Genomic DNA, 22,223 nt, shown 5'->3' on the forward strand with positions numbered 1-22,223 from the left:
CTTTGATTTATTTTAGTGGTTGTTTTAGGGTTATACCTCTTTGTAATTTACCAGTTTATATACTACTTGACATATAGCTTAAGAAACTTACTGTTGTTGGCTTTTTGCTGTTATGATCTTACGTTTTTATTTCTACATACATTATACACTCCACACTTTATTGTTTTTTAATTTTACTTATACAGTCAATTATCTTTTAAAGATATTTAAATATAAATGTTCAAAACACCCCAATTAAAAGTCAGAGATTGTTGATACCACATGATCTCACTTACACGCAGAATCAAAAAACTTGGAACTCATAGAAGCAGAGAGTAAAAACATGGTTACCAGGTGCTGAGGAGAGGCTGTGGGCTGGGGAGATGTTGGTCAAAGTTAGATAGGAGGAATAAGTTCAAGAGATCTATTGCACAACTTAGTTAGATAGGAGGAATAAGCTCAAGAGATCTATTGTACAATGTGACTATAACCAACAACGTATATTGTACACTTGAAAATTGCTAACAGTATCGTTTAAGTGTTCTCACTACAAATAAATATGTGAGGTAATGTATATGTTAATTAACTTTAGTCATTTCACAATGTATACTTATTTCAAAACATCATGTATGCTATAAATATATACAACTTTTATTTTTCGATTTCAGAAATGTCCTTTAAAAATCAGATTTTCAGATCAGATAAAAAAGCAAGACCCAACTATATGCTGCCAGCAGGAAACACACCTTAAAAATAAAGGACAAACAGATTAAAAGTAAAAGGATGGAGAAAAGATACATCATATTGGTAATTAGAAGAAAACTGGAGTGACAATATGAAACAAAATAGATTTCAGAGCAAAGAATATTACCAGGGGTAAAAATGATCATTTCATAATGATAAAAGAGTCAGTTCAGCAAAAGGATATAACAATCCTAAATGTTTTTTCATCTCATAGCTGCATCAAAATACATGAAGCAAAAACTGATAGAACTATAAGAAGTAGACAAGTTCGCAATTATGTTTGGAGATTTTTTTGTTGTTGTTGTTGCCCAGGCTGGAGTGCAGTGGCAGGATCTCAGCTCACTGCAAGCTCCGCCTCTTGGGTTCATGCCATCCTTCTGCCTCAGCCTCCCCAGTAGCTGGGACTACAGGCGCCCACCACCACACCTGGCTACTTTTTTATAGTTTTAGTAGAGACGGGGTTTCACCGTGTTAGCCAGGATGGTCTCGATCTCCTGACCTCGTGATCCACCCGCCTCGGCCTCCCAAAGTGCTAGGATTACAGGCGTGAGCCACCGCGCCCAGCCTGGAGATTTTAATATCCTCTCAATGTTTAGTAGAACAAGAATACACAAAATCAGTAAGGATATAGAAGATTAGAACAAGACTATCAACCAACTTGACTTAAATGACATTTGTAGAACACAGCACTCCCCAACAACAATAAATGACACATTCTTTCCAAGAGTACGTGAAACATGTACCGAGATAGACCATATTTTGAGCCATAAAACAAATCTTGATAAATTTAAAAGGATTTGAGTCATAGAAAATATGTTCTGTGACCACAATGGAATTAAATTATTAACCAATAACAAATATCTGGGAAAACCTCAAAAACTTGGAAACCAGTGCTTTTAAAAGATTAAATAATATCTAAATTATCTGCGTTTGGGGGAAAAAGAGAAATGGATTAGAGAGCAAAAAGGGTATCAGAGTGTTGTGGTACGATTTTTATGAAGAGTGGAACAGAGTCTGCCTTTGGCGTTTCCCCACTGCAGCCCATTCTTCACATTGATAACAGCATGATCCTTCTAAAATTAAATCTACCGATCACTTCTGCTTAATGACTCTCCAACACTTACAGAATTAGGTCCAAAATCCTAGCACACAGTTTCTGTTCATCTTTCTAACCTTTCTTCCCACAGGTCTAGCTAGTACATATTTCTTTTGTTGCATTTATTACACTATTCCTTTTCTTATCTATCTCCCCACCTAGGCTAAAGAACAAGATTCTTGTCTTTTTCATTTTTGTATCTCAATGCCTAGCACGGTGCCGGGCACACAGCATGCTTCCAGTAAATGTTAGCTGGATGGATGTAGTGAGTATATTAAATATTAATTTATTTGTTTTTCCCCAAAAGAATTATTTCCTTCAAATCAAGGAAATTGCTTTCTTTATATAATCAAAAACTTATTTTCCCAGAAGATTCTTCATTAAAAATTAAGCCTATGCCCAGCCTAGCTCTAAAGTTTCAAAGATTTTAGGCAGCAATTTTTCAATCTTTTTGAAGTAATAAAGTTGAATCTTTTGAAATTTCTGTTTCTGCATTTGTGCCACACCATCTCATCTCTTGCTGAAATGTTTTTGTTAAATTAATTGCTTGATAAATTGCTAAGTACTTTTCATCAGACCAATTAGGACAATAGTAGGTATCCATCTGTGGAGCGCGGACATTCAAGAAATCTGATCCAGTATTTAGAAAGTCATTCCTGAGCTGAGTTGGCTGAAACTGGCACCTTCTGGCATTTGCTTGTGGGTGGGGAATGTGGAATGCTTTGAAAGCTGAATGGGTTTGTCAAGTTTTAAAACTCCCTTATGGCTAAAGGAAAACAACATTCATTGTTTAAAAACACCATTGTTTGTTTTTTCTGCTTTTTTGTTCTTTGGAGCCTGAATCTGCAAAAACACTCACACCCAGCATTTTGCTTCATGTACCCCTCCTAAGATGTTTTTAGAGACTTGAATAGTGTCTCCACACTACTTTTTATTGTGATTGTTCAGAATGTTCATAACAAATGGTAAAAAGTCAGTTTTAATGCTCAAATTGAGCTTTATGGAGAAAGATCATAATTTATGTTTGTCACTGTAAGTTGATAGGAGAATTTTTGGAAGTTTGGGTCCTAGAACCAGATTTCCAAGGCACAAATCCTTATTTTCTCACTTCCTAGCTGTGTGACCTTAGACAAGGTATTTAACCTCTCTGTGCTGCCTCAGTGTCCTCATCTATTCTTTAAGAGTAGGAATAGAACCTACCTGATACAGTCACTTGAAGATTAAGTGGGTTAATAAATTCAGAATGCTTGGAACAGTAACTGGCACAGAGTTAAGTGCGCAATAAAATTGGGTTGCAGCTATTATCAGTGTTATTGCTGTCATAATCATCATCACCGTTAAGCAATTAAATGTAGAGTTCCAAAATTTGATTATGAAACTACAGTTTTACAGCCATAATTCCCGGTGATACCACATCAGTAACAAGATTATTTTCTTAGATTGAGCCCGTCACTACCTCATTGCATATAGCAGAGTGTGTTGCCTTAGGCAAATGTCATTGTAGGGAATGAAAAAAAATTGCCTGTGAGCTACTCTCCAGAGGCCTCATCCCATTTTTCCCATCATCCACTTTACTCCATCTCCACTGCCACTATTAGGACCTTATCATTTCTTATCTAGATTAATTCAACAGCTTCCTTCCTTCTAGTCTCCATGATTTCACCCACTAGCCATCCCCTCCCCTTTGCCCAATTTTCTCCATTTATGGTAGAGTGATCTTTCTAATATGAAACTCCTGACTTGTCTTAAAAAGCCCTCATTGAGGCTGGGCTCGGTGGCTCACGCCTGTAATCCCAGCACTTTGGGAGGCCGAGGCAGGCGGCTCATGAGGTCAGGAGATCGAGACCATCCTGGCTAACACAGTGAAACCCCGTCTCTACTAAAAATACAAAAAATTAGCCGAGCGTGGTGGTGGGCGCCTGTAGTCCCAGCTACTTGGGAGGCTGAGGCAGGAGAATGGCGTGAACCCGGGAGGCGGATCTTGCAGTGAGCCAAGATTGCGCCACTGCACTCCAGCCTGGGTGACAGAGCGAGACTCCGTCTCAAAAAGAAAAAAAAAAAAAAGCCCTCATTGACAACCCTCAACCCAAAATCCATGGTGAAGCACAGGAGCCTTGGGGATCTGCCCCCAGCACACCTCTCCACCTTTGTCTCTCACTGCTCCTGCCTTCATGGAGAGCCCTGATGAACTCTTTGTAGCTTCCCCTGACTCACCTCACCTTGCCCTTACTGGGCCTGTGTGCATGTTGCTCCCACTACCTGCAATACGCTTACCCACTTCACCTGGATGAACTTTACTTGTCAGTCGGGATTCACCTTAGGTGGGCATCATGTTCTTCCAGGCCTCTCCTCCAACTCTGAGTGGAGAGTATTCCAGACTTAAGGCTCCATGGGATAGGGATCTTGTCTGTGCACCAGCTTATTCCCAACTGCCTGGCACATAATGCATTTATTAAATATATATGGAATTAATTACCCTCTATTTGGGGCTCTTGTTTGCCTCTACACTTACAGTTCTAGCACAGCACTTAACTCATTATCATGCATCACTATTATCGGTTTGTTTTGTCTCCCATTAGACTGTGAGCTCCACAAGTCTGGGTCCTTGTCTTACACATCATTGTATTTCTAGCTTCCAACATAGTGCTTGCCATGACACAGGAAGTCAGTAAGCTCTGAATGAATGAATAGTATCTACATACCATTAATCTGAGGTTTAAGGTTTCCCCAAATTCTGAAGCAAGGGGATTTATGGACTTCCCTGACAATTTTTGGATGTCATCCCAATGATACCACTAACATTTTAAGGGACAGCTTGCATATATACATTTTTCTGGATGGCAGTTGTTTTCCCACAGGCTTCATCAGATATTTCTCCATAGCCTTCCTCAGATTCTCAAAGGGGTCTCTGATTCCCCCAAAAGATAAGAAACTGTCATAAAAATTATTTCTAAATATCAATTGTTAAATAAAATATTTGCAAAGCAGCCTGATGAATCATTTCAGGCCACCTGACCCCAATGAGGTAGAGGGTTTGTGCTCTGCAATCTGACTGCCTCCAGTAGTCTCACTGCTGCTGGACTGTGGCACTTCCAGTTGGCAGCAGGGGAAGTTTCTTCTGGATGAATATTCAGTCGTAGGGGTCCCCCTTCCACACATTCCTGTAGGAGCAGTTTGAAACTCATATGCATGGTCTTCCTGGTTCTAGGCACATGAGCCATTTAAGCTGCTGGAGCCAGGACCAGCTAGTATGCTAGCCCGGCATTCAGGAAGTTAAAATTTTGGGTCAAAACTGAGAACCTTCTTTGATCCACCTTGGCCAGACGTTTTCTCTGGCTTCCATTAATAGCCTCAGCATTTTTTTTTTTTTTTTTTCTGGCTTAGACCTACACAAGCAAGAGACCAGAGCTTCTCTAAGGAGCTAAGGGAAAGCACATTTTAAAAATAACTTGAGCAAATGAATTCATCTGGCAAAAGCAACCCCACTACGTAAAATAAACCTTTTTAGTTTCGCAATAGCAGTTCCTGAAAATGTAAACAACCGCAGGGTCCGCATGCACTGAATCATTTGCTGAACAGAAAGAGTCCCTGGTCCAAATTCTGCAAGAATAAACACCTTATAAAACTAGGGGTCAGTGACCTTCATATGGGAACAAGGAGGGTGTGGGGGGCAGCAACCCAACCTGAGGACAACGAGAAAGTCTTGAGACTAGATATTCAAAATGCTGGCTTTCTAAACCAAAAACTGGGATGAGTGGAGGGAGAAGGGGAGGGTGGGCATAGTCTATGCCTCAGGCTCTTGCTCAGACCCTACCAGGCCCCTGCCTTCCCTAGGGAAAGCCAGAGTCTACTCACTGTCATGAAGCCAGAGGAAGCCCCTGCAGGTTTCACTGTGTGTTCTGTTGACAAGATAATGCTTCCATTGAAACTAATAAAATACTTGGCCAACTAAGCCCATACTAGCATAGTAACTTTGTACCCAGTCCTAGCTTTTCAAACATGATGATAATGTGTTCTTTCTAATGTGGCCCATACTGTTCTAATGAACTTATGCTGAGTTTTTCTGAGTACTAGAATAATATTTGCCATATATAATAGATATAATTATTCTCACTTAATATTTGTGTAGCTCTTCTTTAAAGCAGAAAGTATTTTCTCATTCCTTACTAGAACCTTTCTGTGTGAGGAGCACTGAGCTAGAACCCATATTTTAGAATGGTCAGAATTTGGAGAAATTCAGAGAAAAGGCACTGGACTCATTTTTAAAGACTAGAAAATGCAACCTCCAGAAAAAGATTCAAGAGTTTTTTACTCCCAGAGATGTAGGAAAGATTGGAGTAAATCTTAATATTGTATTTCAGGTAAACAAAGGATCACTGTCAAAATAGCAGCATTTATTGAGTAATGGCTGTGTGCCAGGTACTTTACAGTTTCACATTTAACCCTCATAATAACCTTGTAAAGTGGATATCCCCACAGTACGTGATGAGAACACTGAAGCTTAGGTTAAATGATTGTCCAAATCGGATAGACATTTTTCACAATCTCACCCTTTTTTTTCTCCTTTCTTATCTGCAAGGCAGATTGCCCTTTCCCTTTCAGTGAAACTTGTGCATGACCACGTGACTCTTTGGCCAATGAAACATGAACAAGCAGCATATATCACTTTCGGATGGAAGGTTTTGCATGAGCTTTGCCTCCTTTTCACTCTGCCACAGTGGCCACTAACATTCCAGATAGTGGCGCTCTGCCTGCTAGGTCCTACGGTGGGAGCTATGGGCAGAGCCCCCTTTCCCACCCCCGTCAAGATGTGCATGTTGCATAAGCCATGCATTAATCTTTGCAGTTTTAAGCCTCTAAGTTTTGGAGTTATATTAATCATTAATCATGGTTCTCAAGAGAAACAGAGTGGGGGAGTGGTATTCATTATGGGAATTGGCTTACATGATTATGGAAGCTGAGTAGTCTCCCAGTCTGCTGTTTTTGAGCTGGAGAACTAGGGGAGCCAGTGGTATAATTCAGCCCAAGCCTGAAGACCTGAGAAATGGGATGGGGGTACTGGGAGAGTGGGTGTGCTAGGGTAGTATAAGTCCTGAAGTTCAAAGGCCAGCCAGAAGGTGGATGTTTCAGCACCAGAAGAGAGAGCAAATTCGCTTTTCTTCTGCCTTTTTGTCCTCTCTGGACCCTCAATGGATGATGATGCCCTCCCACACTGGTAAGGGTGGATCTTCTATACTCAGTCTGCTAATTTCTTCCAGAAACATCTTCACAGACACATCCAGAAATAATGTTTTACCAGCTGTCTCGGTATCCCTTGGCCTAGTCCATATTTAAAAATTAATGATCACAAGCACTTGTTTGTTTCCACAGCAAAACCTGGGTGACAGACCAAGTGACCCAGATGACTAGAATTTGACCTTCTTTTGTTGCCTACACCATACTCTGAACTAACATGCTGTGCTGCCTTCCAAGTGGAGAATGATGGCTAAGTATCTTCTACCTAATGTGAGTCACAGAAAAAAAAAAAAAGGTTATTAACTACAGTGACAAGAATTGTGATTCCCCAGGGGGCAGATCAAGACTGATAGATAAGAGAAGTGAGGAAGATCTGGGGAATGTCCATTGAAAATTTACTCAGAAGAGAATAATAATTAATATAATAATAGATATATTGAATTATAATAAATAATATTTTGATGTATTTCCTTCCAGGCATGTTTAAGTTATAGACTTTGAGTATATTTTCTCAAAGGGGGTTCTATGTAAGAGACTATTTGTTAATACAGTTCCTAGCTTGGAATTGCTCTCGCTGGTTTAAGCTGAGCTTATTTTCTTACAGACTTCACAACAATAACCTTTTCCTTCACTAGTCAGTATACAAGATGGTCTTCATTTCCAGTTTGGAATCCCGCACTATCAGTGCCTGAGACAAGGACTAGTATGCTGTTAGTTTGTTTGGGAGGTGATTCCAGGAAGTGGGAATGAGAGATCAGTCAGCCTGCAACACGAAGGAGGAAAAGTCAATATAAGGATGAATTTGGCAATTGGCCATTTCATGCAACTGGGGCTAAATTTTGCTTGGCTCTCTAAGAAATGTAAAGAATGCCTCACGTAATTGCTCACCTCAAGTATTTATTCATTGGCTGTCATGCTCCATTGGTTGTCCCTGAGGACTTCAGCCCTCCCTCACTGCAGCACAGACACTGTGCTTTCTCCTGGGCTGAGCAAGCTCCTGCATCTGTGGAAACCGCCCCAGGGCAGATAGTGAAATGATGGCTGCTGCCTGCTTGAGATCTGGGAAAGAGGCCACATCATAAGTGCACTGAAATCAGAGATGTGTCAAGAGATGTGACACAGGGCATCTAAGGTGTCTACTGCACCAGCTGTAACTCCCTAAACGCTAATCTCAGTTCTTAACAGAGGGGATGGATGCAAGGGAACAGTCATGATTGAGAGCACCAAAGAAGCTCTGTATGAACCTTAGGCAAGTTTCCTAATCTCCAAAATGTAAGTAATAATACCCACCATCCAAGGTCTTCGGGAGGAATAGACGAACTAATAGATGTGAAAATGTCCAGCACAGGTCCTAACCCATAGTAGGTGCTCACCAAATGTTAGTCCCCTGCCCTCCACGTTGTGTGTATCCGGAGCTGCACTAGATGCTGAGGCAAATGGTCTCAAATATCCTTTAACACTTAATGACTGAGATTTTTTCTGAGCTGCCTACAGGTTATTGACTGTATTCATATTAATAATAATATATATGGCCACTTCAGGCAACTGGGGATAAATTTTGCTTGGCTCTCTAAGAAATGTAAAGAATGCCTCCCGTAATTGCTCACCTCAAGTATTTATTCATTGGCTCTCATGCTTTATTGGTTGTCCCTGAGGACTTTAGCCCTCCCTCGCTGCAGCACAGACACTGTGCTTTCTCCTGGTTTCTGTGGCAAGTGACAGGAGCCCACCTCAAACTAAAGCAAAAGGGAGTCCATTGGCTCTTGTAGCTCGGAATTCCAGGGTTGGCACTGGCTTTGGGCACTACTGGATGCAGGAATTCAAACAATGTCTTCAACTCTTTCTTTTGGTGTTTCTCTCAGCTGTGCTTCTCTTGTTTCTTTTTGCCATTTTACAGATAAGTTCATCCATAACTGAGAGAGGTGAAAAGGGGATGGCTGCAGAGAACTCTGGCTCATATCATCCTTGCTTGCTGACCACAGGGTCCATGTATAAATTCTCAGAGAAGAAGCCCTCTGGTTGATGATGCTTGGATCATGCCCTGGAGGGTGGGCCCCTTGAAGTGGAGCCTGCTGGAACCACATGGGCTGGGGAGGTAGGCAGGGCTGCTGGCCAGGCACTCTTCACCAAGACAAGGCAAGAGGAGGGGCATGATTGAGGCAGTGATACAGAAAGCAGACAGTAGAGGTCGTGGCAAGTGTGCCATTACTTGCTACCTCTGGTTGATGGGAGAGTCACCTTGATAGGCCCCTCCCCCACATTTAGGAGGAGAGAATCCATTTGCCACTTCTGACAATGCCACAGGAATCACATATTTCATCCAGAGGTTGAATTTGGCCCATGCTGAGCTTCAAAATACAGAGCTGTCTTGGAACAATGGCTCAGTACATTCATTTGGTGTCCAACAAAGCCTGCCTCTGTTGCCTTCCCTCTCTCTGTGTGCCCTTCAAGATCTTCAGTGTGCTTTGGGGAGAGAAAGAGAAAATGTCATATCAGGGTAGCTCACCCCAGGTGTCCTGGACTCAGGAAAAAAGTATCTTATCACCTTACTCTTTTGTCATTATAAAAAATAAAGTTGAACGTTTTCAAATAAAATAAAGAAGTATAGAAAAAATTTTAAATTTCCTGTTATGATTCTACCTAGAGAACCATTGTCAACATCTTGGTATATGTACTGCCAGATACTTTCCTATGAATATATACAATGTAGATTTTTTAATATTAAAAGGGTATCATGCTGCTTTGTATACAGGCTTTCTTTACTGCTAAGTAATATAATACACAGACAAATGCACAAATCCTAAGCCATCAACTCATTGAATTTTTATTCATTGTTTTTAATACCTGCGTTGTGTTTCATTGTTAGGCTATGTCACAACATATTTAATTAAGCCTCTATTGATGAATATTAATTTACTGTATTTGCCAGTTCATTCCAGTCCAACATTTATTGAGTGTCTACTTATGGACCAGGCACTCTTGTATTCATCAAGACCACCACAATATCTGTATCAGTTATTTATTGCCACAATAAAACTGCATAACAAATCACTCCAAAATGTAGCACCTTAAAACTACAACTACTTATTATTTCTCAAGAGTCGATGGGTCAGCTGAGCAGTTCTGCCGATAGGGGTCAAGGTCAACACATTTCAACTAGACTATTTGTAAGGTAAAAAAGAATGAGTGTCTGGGTAGGTGTGTTCTTCTAAAAATAAAACAAGGAATGAGGAAATTGCAGGTAGGATAAAAGGGGTGGTTGGCAAACAAACCCCACAAAAGGCAGAAAAATTTTAAGGAAACACAATGCCAGACTCCTATGTCATCATCCAAGAAGATGCAGTGAAGTATAACCTGGGGTGTAGTAGGGTAGGAGTAGGGAGAGCAGAGGAGAAGGAAGGGAGATTGCTTTTCATCACTTTTGGATTCCCTAATAACAGACATGACTGCAAGTATTAAAATTTAACAAAGGATATCTGATCATTAATTTTTCTATATAAGCCACTGGTAATCTTCAACATCTCTCCCTTCCTTCCTCCCTTCCTTCCTCCCACCCTCCCTTCCTTCCTTCTTTCCTCTTTTGCTTTCAACTACCTTTTGTCATTTCCTTTTGCTTTCTTTCTCTTCTCTCTTTTTTCTCTCACTCTGGGTGTATGTAGTCGTGTAAAAAGGTTGACAGAGAAATCAAATATAACAGGAGCAGGGCCCTGAGAAAAGCACCTGGCATCCTGTAGGCAAACCATTGTTTCTAAAAGAAGGGACTGAGAGATTGAGGAGCTCAGGACATTGCCAAATGAACAAGGCAAGCACATCTATTCAGTACCAAACAAACGGAAAATGGCCTTTCCAAATAACTGACCTATAAAACAGCCTTTTCACAAGAGTACCATAATTACTGGCCAACAGCAACAATGAAAAACAACTCCCAAACAAAGAAATATTTCTGGATTAAAAGCCATGAGATCTGGATTCTAACAAGCTGTGCTCCTCAAAATACAAGTACAAAATCTGGCCCTAAACTAACAAGCTATGAGCTTCAAACTGGTGACTGGCATGTTTGGGTCTCCATCTCCTTCTTGGGGGTTGGGGTCTTAGAGACCCTTTTCCATGCCCTGATTCTCTTACCAGTGTGTATGCTTTCCTTTTGACTTCTCATGCTGACCGTCTGAGCAGGAGTGAGAAGCAATTTCAAATGAAAACATCGTTTATCATCTGCTGAAAGAAACCAAAAAGAACACAGGAAAACAGACAATGAAAGGGAATGAAAATGTAATTCATTTTATTAAAAAGAAGAATTGTTCTTCTGGGACACTGGATAGAAACCTTGATGAGTTACCTAGCTATCATAAATCCTCTAACAAAGAAGAGAAGAGAAAGAAAGAAAGAGGGAAGAGGGCAGGATAAAAGAAAGAAAAAAAGAAGGGAAAAATGAAGGAAGGAAGTTATCTGTTCATTTCTACAGAGACTCTGTTGAGCATTAGACAACAAGACTTGGGAAAAATTTAACTGAAACTTTTCCAAAAATCTTTTCAGAAGGATTTTTTCCCTCTGAAAAGCATCATTAGGGGCTGTTAAATACCCAAGGCAAGCCTCTTTCATATTACTTACTGGACATGAAACACTAACGCAATTGAGGCTAGCCAGAGGCCATTTAGAAATTCAATAATTATTCAACCCAAGGGGCTTTCCAAATGGTGAAGTAGCTTCTTAAGAGGAAATTAATATTGAACAGTATATCAAACCTAATTGGAATCTTGAGAAAATAGTTCTGTGTAGGTAGAACAGCTAGAGGCTAAAGAAGATCAGGTTGGATGATACCTTCATTTTTGTCTCTTTCCTTAATTATGATGTAAAGGGAAAAATCTTGTTTATTTTCTATGCCAGGAGGGTAGGGGGTGGTTTGGAGAGGTTCCAAGTTTATCAAATCTACCTTCAGTCTGGCAGTAGAAAAGTTTACTTCCTTCATTTCTTTCCTGTAGACATTCAAAGAGAGCTAAGGAGATACAAAAACCTTTTTTTCGCTATTTGCAATGCAAGGCAGTTGGGAATTAATGACTGATTTGTTGGCGAGGGCAATGGGCATTGATCACAAAAGCAGTAAAGCTGTGTTTCTCAAAGAGAGAAAGTCTATTTGAGATCTTGGTTATTTTACTATTTAGAAGAGAAAGGGCGTTATATCACGTTGGAAGCATCCATGAGTCATTAGTCTCTTCTCTTTCTATGCCTTTCTGTATTAATTACTTTGAAAGCACAACATTCCAAACCCATTGAGCACACAGTGGTCTGATTTCTCCATTTGTGAAAGGTGCTAAAGTCTCACTGTAGGATTAACTTGGGGGTCCAGGCTATGGGCTTGTAGATGTGACTCCCTTAGACTTTGGTTCTCCTGGCAACTAACCCTTTTTGGATCATATCTAAGTTGACCTGTTTCGTAGTGAGAGAACTCCTCTCCATTACTCAGAATACTGAGGCAGATCACAAGTGTACCACACCTGGCTAATGTTAAGCCACAGTGGAAATATCAGGCTCATCTCTAGAGAAGAAGGGTCACTTATTAAAGATACAAACTGTTTTGTTTTTTTTTTTTTTTGAGACAGGGTCTGGTTGCCCAGGTTAGAGTGCAGTGGTGCAATCATAGCTCACTGCAGCCTCAACCACATGGGTATTTTTAAATAAGAAAAAAATACCATCTGATAGATGTGAAGGAGGATTGGGTCACTATAAACAAAACAGATTCTAAGAGCAGGAAGAAAGAATATAGTCTCTTTTCAATATATATATTTTTTAACTTGGGAAAGAACATTCACTCTATTCCTATAGACCAGAAAGCAGATAATTGTCCATTATTCCACACGACACTGTCTTGTTCAGCTGTCACTGAAACAACTTGGAACACTGTCATACATTCCTCCCAGCTCCCGAACTCTGACCTTTTTATGCCTTAGTTCCACTTTCACAAAATGGGATTGATGTAATGTGCATTTCAGAGGAAGTGACTATAGACCTTTAGTGTCATTATAAATGTTGAGAAGTATGCTAGCAGAAATTATGCCTTAAGATCATATATGGATTCTTGTATGGTTTGAAATTGCTTAAAAGATATATATGATCTCTAAAATGTGTGTGTATATATATATATATGATGTCTTCTTATATATCTATATATGATATATTTATATATCTATAAATCTATATATATCGCATATATAAATTTGCTGTTATTTGAATTGCCATTACCTCGATGCTTAAGGGAAGCCATGCACATTTGTTTCTTTTCAGTACCCAGAGTTAATTAACATAAGTTATCACAGAAGCTTCCATAAGCATTGAGACAATTTCTCTATACCTGTGACTATTTAAGGTTTTGAAAACAAAACAGAAGCAGGTAAGGAGGAAGTAGGCTTTACTATTGAAGATTTATTAGGTACACATTTAGATTTGTGAACTCACATTGCTTAGGATGAAAGGAAGCACTCTTGAGGATGTCTGCTGTTTGTTAGTGAACTGCCTATAACAATTACAATTAACACACACATGAGCACAATGAACTGGGTAGTCAGACTCAGCCAAAATGAATAGAAATAGCCTCTTACCAAATTTACTCTGAGAAGCCCTTGGACTCTGAGCACTGCTGCCCAGAGCAATATGACCATAGGTCCAAGTTTGTCAATGACTATGCAAATGTGCTTCCTTCGCTTTTACTCTATTGTCATCTGTCTATTACAGTGTTGCTATGGTGACACCTTTCCAATATCCCTGTGCTTCCTTGGTATCCTCTAAGGGGACGCTGTAATGAAGTGGCTTGGCGAAAGAATCCTCTTGGAATTTATTTTTCATACGCTACTGAAGACCAGCATGATTTTCCTCTTATGGGAAATGTATAAAGTATGAGTTGGAGATGACGGAAATTAATCTGTACTGACTTGGGCAAGGAATGTGAATGTTATTCATTCTATTCCAAACTACCTGAAAATATTCTCTTTCTGTTCCTAATTTCCAGGAGATAACATCTTAAGGGACACTGAAGCTTGTGCGTGTGTGAGTAGAACACGTGCTGGGGGCTCTTGAGCTCATGAGGGAGGGGCTACATGTGGGTGGGGTGATAACTATATGCTGGAAACAATGATAGGTGGTGACCCTGGAGCACTTAACATATGACAGGTGTTATGCTAAGCATGTCGTATGCATTCCTTCATTGAATGACAGCTACCTATATTATCCTCATTTTATAAGATGAGGTAACAGAGCTTCAGAAAGGTTAGACGCAGCTACTATGGGTCTGTCTGACTCTGGTGTTCATCCTCTGGGGCACTTCGGAAATGAGATTCCTCGGTGATGAACAGAAATATTGCTTAGCGGCTGTGTTTTTGTATCTGGCAGTTTTCCCATATTTGAGTCTTATATTCACAATCGATATCTTTACATTACACAAAAGTGACACAGAATTAGAGTCATTTAATCCAGGGTTGATATCATTAAGTCATGACTATTTATTAAATGTTTCTTACAATATCCGAGACGATATTGCAAAAGATGTAAGTGATTTTAGAAGTTCTCACTTCGTAGTTAGTTGCAGAAACCTCTTTTGGAGGAGGGATGTTTTCTCTATATATCCTAATTTCTACTTAATATATTTCCACACCTCTTTGAAGTGTGTAGTAGAAATGCTAAAATGCAGTACTTCGTCATTTGGTACACTTCAATCAATATGCATTAAGATGTGATCATATGGGTAATAGAAAAACGTGAAAGATCCAATTCTTTTTCTCTGGAAGACAGGAAGCTCATATTTGATTACTGTTACTATAAACTATAAAAATGTTTCAAATGTAGTTTACCCGTAACCATCACCCTGCAATGGTGATATTGCTCCCCGCCAGTTTACGGAGGAGAATACTGAGGCTTTAAGGTTGTAGATAGACCAAGACCACACAAGTAGAGAGTGGCGGGCTGTGGGTTGGGCTTTACAATCCAGGTTCATCCATGACTCCCAGTGTGTTCTAGTAAATCCGCTAGAATCTGAGTATTTTCCAATGATTTATGCTCCGCTCTGTGTCAGGCAGTTCTTGGTATTTTTCAACAATCAGAAAATCCTGGGGAAGGCAAACCGTTTTCCCCTCTCTAGGTGCCTTGGAAGTGGCCGTTGTGGACCCAGAGATCATCCTTTCTGATCTGACACTTTCTTCACTGCCCTGGCCCAGTGTCTTTTCTGCAAGGCTGGAAGCCCCCTTAGACTGGTCAAGTCCCATCCTTTCCGGAGGGAAGATGATCCCAAAGATTATTCTCCCTACGGAGCTGCCATTCCGCAGGCGGCCGCCAGGGGTCCCCGCTCGGCGTCCCCGCGAGACAGTCTAGCCCCGGCCGGCTGCGCCGCGTACTGGGTGCATGTGGGGGCTGCTCCGGAGCGGCGGCGGCTGCAGCTGGAGCCAGGCGCTCGCCCGTCCGCGGGTTGGCTCGCTGGGACCGCGCGCACCGGCCGCAGAGTCCCTTGCGTGGATTGGCAGGCGACGCGCCACCTGCCCCGAGCTCACCATTTTCCTTTCGCGCTGGCTGCAGCTGACCCGGCGAAGGGAGCCGACCGGGCCCTGGGCTGGAGGTAAAACCCCACGGTGAGTAAGAACTCGCTCCAAGCTAGGGGAGGCGGCGCAGCCCGGTGGCCGCTCGCTCCCGATCTCGCCCGGGCGGGCGGCGAGGTGCGGGGCGCACCTGGGCGCGGGTGCAAGAAGGTGCGGGAGGCGGCGGACCGGTCTTCTGCCGGCAGGCCACGGGCTTCCGGGGCTGGAGTCCTCTCCATACCCCTACCGGCGCCTGGCTTTCTGGCCCGCTCCTCGTGTGCACTTCCCGGCAGGAACAAGGGTCGCCCACTTTCCACCCCGGGATCCGTGGCCTTGATTTGAAAAGATATAAATCAATAAGATGGTCCTCCTTTCGGGGTGCAAGACTCCGAGCCCATCCCCAGCCGCGGACGCCTGCAGGGTGCGTGTTGGGCTGTGGGTGGCGGGAAGACAAACTTTTACAAAAGTGCGCCCGGGCTGGGGGACAACGCTTGGGCGTCCTGATCCTGAGGGAGGAGTCTCGGCTTGGGGCAGCGTAGGGGAAGTCCGCGCCGTCAGCCAGGTCGCCCCTGGGGCTGACGATGCCTCATGGAGGTGGGGAGCGTGTAAAAGCCGTACAAATCGAGCTTAACTTTGGGGCCAACAACTGTCAAACATATGGAATCCCAGCCCCTCCCTTTCCCTGAACTGGGGAAGAAGGTGAAAACCCTTCAACTTTTCTTTGATTGCCCCTTCCCACCTTCAGACCCCTGCTGGGAGGGTAAAGCGCCGACCCCTGGTGCCTGGCAAGTACCAGAGACCCTAAATCTCTCGGGATCCCCCCTCGCGCTCTTTCCTGACCCTCTCCCCTAACCCTCCCCGCAGGGACTTCGCTACGCAGCCGACTGAGATCGTGGCGAATGGCCTTTTGTTTCTCCGCGTTTCCCTATTGTTTGCCTTTCCAACATCTGGCGGGGCTTGGGGAGAGAAGGAAGCCCCTCTGGTCCCCCTCCCCGGCCCCTACGCCAGCTCCGGCAGGGGATCCCGGCCGGGAAAGTGGAGGAGCCCGACCCCAGCGAGGCCGCCCCACCCCGCCCTTGTGGTGAGAGGGCGGAGGGAAAGTTGTTCCTTCCCCGCCTCCGCTGCTGCCTGTGGCCCAGGGCGCATTTCTCAGATCTCAGCCCAGGCGCGCCGCAAAGAGCGCAAATCCGAGAAGGTGCTGCTTTCGAGACAGTGGAAGCGCGTTCCGCCCCAATCCAGAGCAACCAGTGGTTGGTTCCAGAGGATTTCAATCTCTAGCCGAAGGCGTTGGGGCTGGGCCGCTGCTAGGGCAGTGGGAGGGGATCGGGGCACCTTTGGTAGGCGGAAAGGTGAGATTCTGGGGTCCACAAGTTTCCAAGGGCGGGAGAGCAGGCTAGTCGACAAAAAGAGAACGAAGATGCAAGTAACGAGGAAGCCTTATGACGTTGCCTGGAAATAGTGGTGTGGTGGTTCACTCCGGAATGAATGTGGAGTTCTGGCTTTGAGTACCGCTCCAAGTTTAAACCCCAAGTCCCCTTTCTTCATTGTAGAAAAAGAGGACTCAGAGGAGGCAGCACAGATACGGCCAGAGCACAGTTCCTGCTTCCACGTCCCAGAGAAGAAGTGGCTTAGGATGGCCCCGAGTTCCCCTGTGGGTGCGCTTGTTGGGTTGCAGGCGGCCCTGTTTCCCTGCACAAGTTAGATGCTTACACATTGTGTTTATTCTTAGTGTGGATTATTGAATAAAGAACTGGGGGAAAAGCAAAGTAGCTACTCTGAGAATGCAGGGTCCTCAGATGGTGCCCAGCGAGTTGTCTTGCCTCTGAGGGGAGGCTGACTAAGACTGTGCACCTGTTAAAACCTACACTACCCCATAGCCTTGAAGTTGACCTGCTGTTGCCAGCTTTTCCTGTGGGATCCCCAATGAGTCCCTCTTCCAAGGAAGCTCAATTACACTTTTGATTCCTCCTCAACCCAGGGAAAGAAGGAGGCTTCTGTAGGAACATTATGATCTATGTACCCACTCAGACATTGTCAGTGGATACCGGAAGCTTGGCTCTGCACAGCTCTGAGAGTTTTCCCTTTGCCAACTCAACAGAACTTTTGAGTTACCATTTAACAAAAAAGAAGTGAGACTGTGAGACTGCTAAGCCAGGAATGTGACACATAGAGCACTTTCTCTAGTGATTTCTGGATATTATATCTCTTTACCTTCCCAACAGTGGGACCAGGAAAAGAAAAAAAGCATCTTTGAAGTACTGCAAGGCACTTTACAAACATTTCATTATGAAAATGATCCCCAAGGAAGGGTTCCTTTGAAATTTAGCAGCAGCAACCCAGAAGCAACAAAACAGACCAAAGTTACTCAAGAAGTACCCAAAGGCATCATTAACAAAGTAAAAGAGCATTTCTTGTCTTGGCCTACCCCACTAAGGAAAACAGGGTAATTACAGTGGAAGTTAAGCTTGTACAGTTTCTTTTAGAATTAAAGATCTTCCCAAAAAATCATTATAGAAAAAATAGGAAATATCGATAGGTGAAAATGAATGTAAAAAAGGGTGATATTATAAACCTATTTCCTTGGAATAAATTTCTGAAGACGTGACACCTAGGTCACAGGGGCTGATGCGTTCTTTAGGATATTGAAGATTGCCATATTTCCCTGTAGAAAACATGTCCCAGTTTACTTTCTTCCCAGTAATGCACAAAGGCTCCTATACCTTACACCCCACTCACATTTTATATTGTCATTCTTTTTCTTTTCTGTCATACTGATGGGAGTATCTTGTCATCTTATTTTGCATTTAAAAATCAAGTTAGATTAAACATTTTTCATATTGTCTGTAGTTTTCTTCCTTTGTGATGATGTCACTTTGTGCCTTTGCCTTTTTTCCAGTGGAGATGTTATCCTTTTTCTTTTGATTAGATGTGCTCTTTAAAAAAGCATACTGTTCTGACTTCTACCCCTGCCACACATTCAGAAAATGTACATTAACTGAAAGCGCTCAGCTTTCTCAGCCATTCTCTTTCCTCCTGGATAGCAAACAGACCCTTGGCAGGACTGCAACCATAAATGACTAAAGTAATTGACATCATTCCAGTAAAGTTATTAGAGAGAACAGGCAAAGACTTTATTAGAGAAATTCATGAAAAATAGCAAGTGTATATTTTATGCTCAGTAGCTTGCATGTCCCAACTCCTTTACAAGCTTGTAGTACTATTTTTAATTTGGAACAACTCTGCTGATAGTTATTTTTACTAAATGGTTTGCACTAACTCATTTTATTGTCTGATCCTTCTGCTGATAGCCTGCATACACCATGATCCACAATTTGTTCTTGTTCTTTTAAACATTTCTTCTAACTTCTTGGCTGAAATTTGCCTCACTTTTATCGTAAGACTTTCGTTGGCTATAACATTTGGGCCCTGCACTTGGAATAATCTTGAATCTGAACAGTGTGGCAGCATGCTGTTAGTGCCATGAGCAGGAAATGGCTTCCAAGGGCAGAACCAGGTACATTTCAGGTATATTTCACCCTTTTTTGGTGCATTTGCATAGCCACAATCTCTGTTAATTCTTGCTTGAAGGTAGATGATTCTGAAATGGGGTAGAGGTGAGAGAGGAAGAGAAAATCCATGTCAGCTAGGTGGTGAATTAATATAGATGAAGGGCCGTACTAGAAAAGTAAATAATCTAGGTAATCTGGCTGCAAAGTAACTTTTAAAAAGATAAAAGATATTAAAGTATTATGCATTATTGGAATAGCTAGGTAAATTAACTCACAGAATGTAGTCTTCTAACTAGGAAAATCTAATGTAAAATTGTTCCATATTATGACTCTGGACATTTTATTTCAGGCACATGAAAAACAGTAAAAGACAGATACTGTACCATACTTTTCTGCAGCATTTTCCATGCCTTTAGATGTAGGAATCAAACAATATACATCAGGAATGAAGAGTGTGCTACATTAGAATCATAGCCTCTCAAAGGTTAAATGAAAGCTTAATGGTCATCTAATTCACTACCAATCCAACTGAGGACAGGCTTACAGGATGGCACAATAATCCTTAAAAAGAAGATGGAGGAGGAGAAGGAGAAAGAGATTTCGGAAGGAAAAGGAATTTTAATTCCAAAAATATACCTTATTTCCTCCTGAATAGAGCTGTAAATTTGTAAAAGTAGTACAGACATCTTCTGATTTCCACTCGGACAATCTCCCAGGCACAGTCACTGTATTTCTTTTCTTTCAGGAAATTGTCTATCCTGTTGAAATATCTCCTCAGTTCCAGGTTGCTCAGCCGGGGGACCCTGGCTTCTGAGGGTTTCATCTCATTCTCTTTCATTTCTTTCATGTCTTCATTGTCATTCTTGTCTTCCTCCAAGCATTGGTTCAGGTACTCTGCTTGCTGATCAAGACCTATTTGGATTTGTTTGAGGTATCTCTCTTTCCAATATTTGAAGGTGTGTTGGCTGAAGATGTTGAAGGCCTGTAGTGACATTTCATAGAAGGCCTTCTTGATGTCCCTCTTCATAGGTTGGGTGTATTGTAGAAACTCTTGGGGCAACTCAAAAGCTATGTTTTCTCGTAGACATTCTACAGGAAATGAATTGCTCATACTACTCAGATGTCTCAGATTTTGCCAGGTGACTCTTCTCAGGTGAACGTTCAGTAAGTTACAGTCCAGGGATAGGGTGCCACCAATGAACATACCCGTAAGGAACTCAAGCCACAAACACTTTTGAATCATGTCAGGATTGGTGCTTATTTTTTTTTTTTCAAGCTAAAAAATCCAGAAGGTGTGGATTTGACAATGATGTTTTAAGTATTCCTTCATGTGCCTTTATATACCTGAATATCTTCAGCAGGAGGAGTTTTCTCATTTGTCATTTTACAGTTACCAAGGTTGCGGCCCCTTTCCTTTGCCTCTGAGGCTTTTTTTTTTTTTTTTTTTTTTTTTACTTTGGGTGACTACGCCGACTTTGGAAGTGATAACTTTTATTTTTCTCCTGAAAAATGAGCAAAGTATTACCATCATGTTACCTTAAATGCCTGGATGATCCATCCCAGCACTAAGGAATCATCATAACAAGACTGATGCAGGGTGTTTCAGAAAGCCAAAAGCTGTGAGTCCATGCACTCACTCACTCACTCACCCAAATCTATTACATAAGAGGGAGTGATCCTTCATGAAAATATATTTTTTGTACCTGGCGCTATAGCCAAACATCCTGTCTCATGGAGTTAATCATAGACATTGACCAAATGACTGTGATTATTTGATTGCTAGGTCACCAGAGCACAATATAGTTTAGGTTTTTCCAATTTTGTTAAATTCAGCTTCTATATTTGGATATTTTCTCTTTCTGATTTTTCTGGATCTCCAAAAAGATGAAGAGTACAGTTGGTCAATTTAGCATGGCACTTACTAAGTAGGAGACTAAGTTGGCTTGGTTTTCTGTTGCATTAGAAAATGTTGATAATCTCGAAATATCCTTTTCTTCAGTTAAATCCATCCTGGACTTAGCTTTCCATATGCCTCTGATACCTTCCTTAAAAGTCCTGGAGGGGGTTTTGTATCTGAGAATATCTTTCTGCCTCATTAACTTCTGTCTTGTAGTATCATTTTCTTTTCTTTTTTTTTTTTTTTTTTTTTTGGTGTAGTTTAGGCAGTGTTTTAAAACTTTTGCTTGATTGCTTGATCATTATTTCTTCTTGTCTGGTGGTTCTGGATTCTGTAAAGGCTTTTGTTTGCTCCTGTGTTTGTTGTGCACTGAGGAGGTATGTGAGTAGGAAGTCACCCATTTAGCTAAGTGAATTCCTAGCTGGACCAATGTTACTGTGGTAATGATGGCTATCTATTGTTTATGGTTTTTACTTTGTTTGACCAAATAAACTTCCTCTGATTGTGGTTAAAGCAAATGGATTCTTTTCTCCAGGAAAATAAAATGGGTTGTCATTTTAAAAAGGTAGCTTATTATATCTTCTTAAAAAAAAAAGATATACATTAATTTGCAATTAAGTCATTGTAAAATGGTAAATAGCCACAGTTCCACAAACATGGCAGACTTTGATTGAAAAGTTGGCTTAAAAAGTTCTTGTCTAAATCAGTTGACTGCGCCAAAGGCTAATTGTGGGTAAGTGGGATTTCTTAAAATCCTGGCTTTTAGGAAAGGTTTCTTAGGAAAAAATAAAATATTATTCTATTTGTTCTATCTACATAAATTCTGATTTCATGGGCAGATTTCTTGGGGTGATCAAATTGGAAAAACATTAAGAAAACAAGCCCTTTTATATACCATTATAAATTGACACAACCTTCCTAGAGAGGAAAGTGGTGATATGGATCAAAAGCCTTAAAAATGTACGAAATAGGTCGGGCGCGGTGGCTCACGCTTGTAATCCCAGCACTTTGGGAGGCCGAGGCGGGTGGATCACGAGGTCAGGAGATCGAGACCACGGTGAAACCCCGTCTCTACTAAAAATACAAAAAAATTAGCCGGGCATGGTGGCGGGCGCCTGTAGTCCCAGCTACTCGGAGAGGCTGAGGCAGGAGAATGGCGTGAACCTGGGAGGCGGAGCTTGCAGTGAGCCGAGATTGCGCCATTCTCC

The 22,223-nt window shown here is 41.8% G+C and overlaps 2 protein-coding genes and 1 long non-coding RNA gene across 3 annotated transcripts in view; 1 reads left to right on the plus strand and 2 right to left on the minus strand.

The window, feature by feature from the left end:
• Nucleotides 1-8,623: 8,623 nt before the first annotated feature.
• LOC131384380 (uncharacterized) lies at nucleotides 8,624-13,708 on the minus strand. The gene is made up of 3 exons (XR_009215181.1): nucleotides 13,505-13,708; nucleotides 11,180-11,266; nucleotides 8,624-9,517 (listed from the first exon to the last, which is right to left on the minus strand). It is a non-coding gene; the product is annotated as an uncharacterized LOC131384380 (long non-coding RNA).
• Nucleotides 13,709-15,402: 1,694 nt separating this feature from the next.
• Nucleotides 15,403-22,223, plus strand: part of MOB3B (MOB kinase activator 3B) — a 201,697-nt gene continuing 194,876 nt past the window's right edge. The window contains exon 1 of the mRNA XM_032164218.2: nucleotides 15,403-15,663. The gene's annotated coding sequence lies outside the window, so the exon portion shown is untranslated. The remainder of the gene's footprint in view (nucleotides 15,664-22,223) is intronic.
• IFNK (interferon kappa) lies at nucleotides 18,716-20,429 on the minus strand. The gene is made up of 2 exons (XM_032164221.2): nucleotides 19,755-20,429; nucleotides 18,716-19,207 (listed from the first exon to the last, which is right to left on the minus strand). The coding sequence occupies exon 1, from the start codon at nucleotides 20,359-20,361 to the stop codon at nucleotides 19,756-19,758; it is 606 nt and encodes a 201-aa protein (XP_032020112.1). The 5' UTR covers nucleotides 20,362-20,429; the 3' UTR covers nucleotides 18,716-19,207; nucleotide 19,755.

The sequence above is a fragment of the Hylobates moloch genome, unplaced genomic scaffold, assembly GCF_009828535.3.
Source record: "Hylobates moloch isolate HMO894 unplaced genomic scaffold, HMol_V3 SCAFFOLD_10, whole genome shotgun sequence".
Taxonomy (NCBI): domain Eukaryota; kingdom Metazoa; phylum Chordata; class Mammalia; order Primates; family Hylobatidae; genus Hylobates; species Hylobates moloch.

Excerpts from the sequence above, each read along its gene's own strand:
- IFNK (XM_032164221.2), bottom strand. The coding sequence starts at position 20,361 with ATGATTCAAAAGTGTTTGTGGCTTGAGTTCCTTACGGGTATGTTCATT.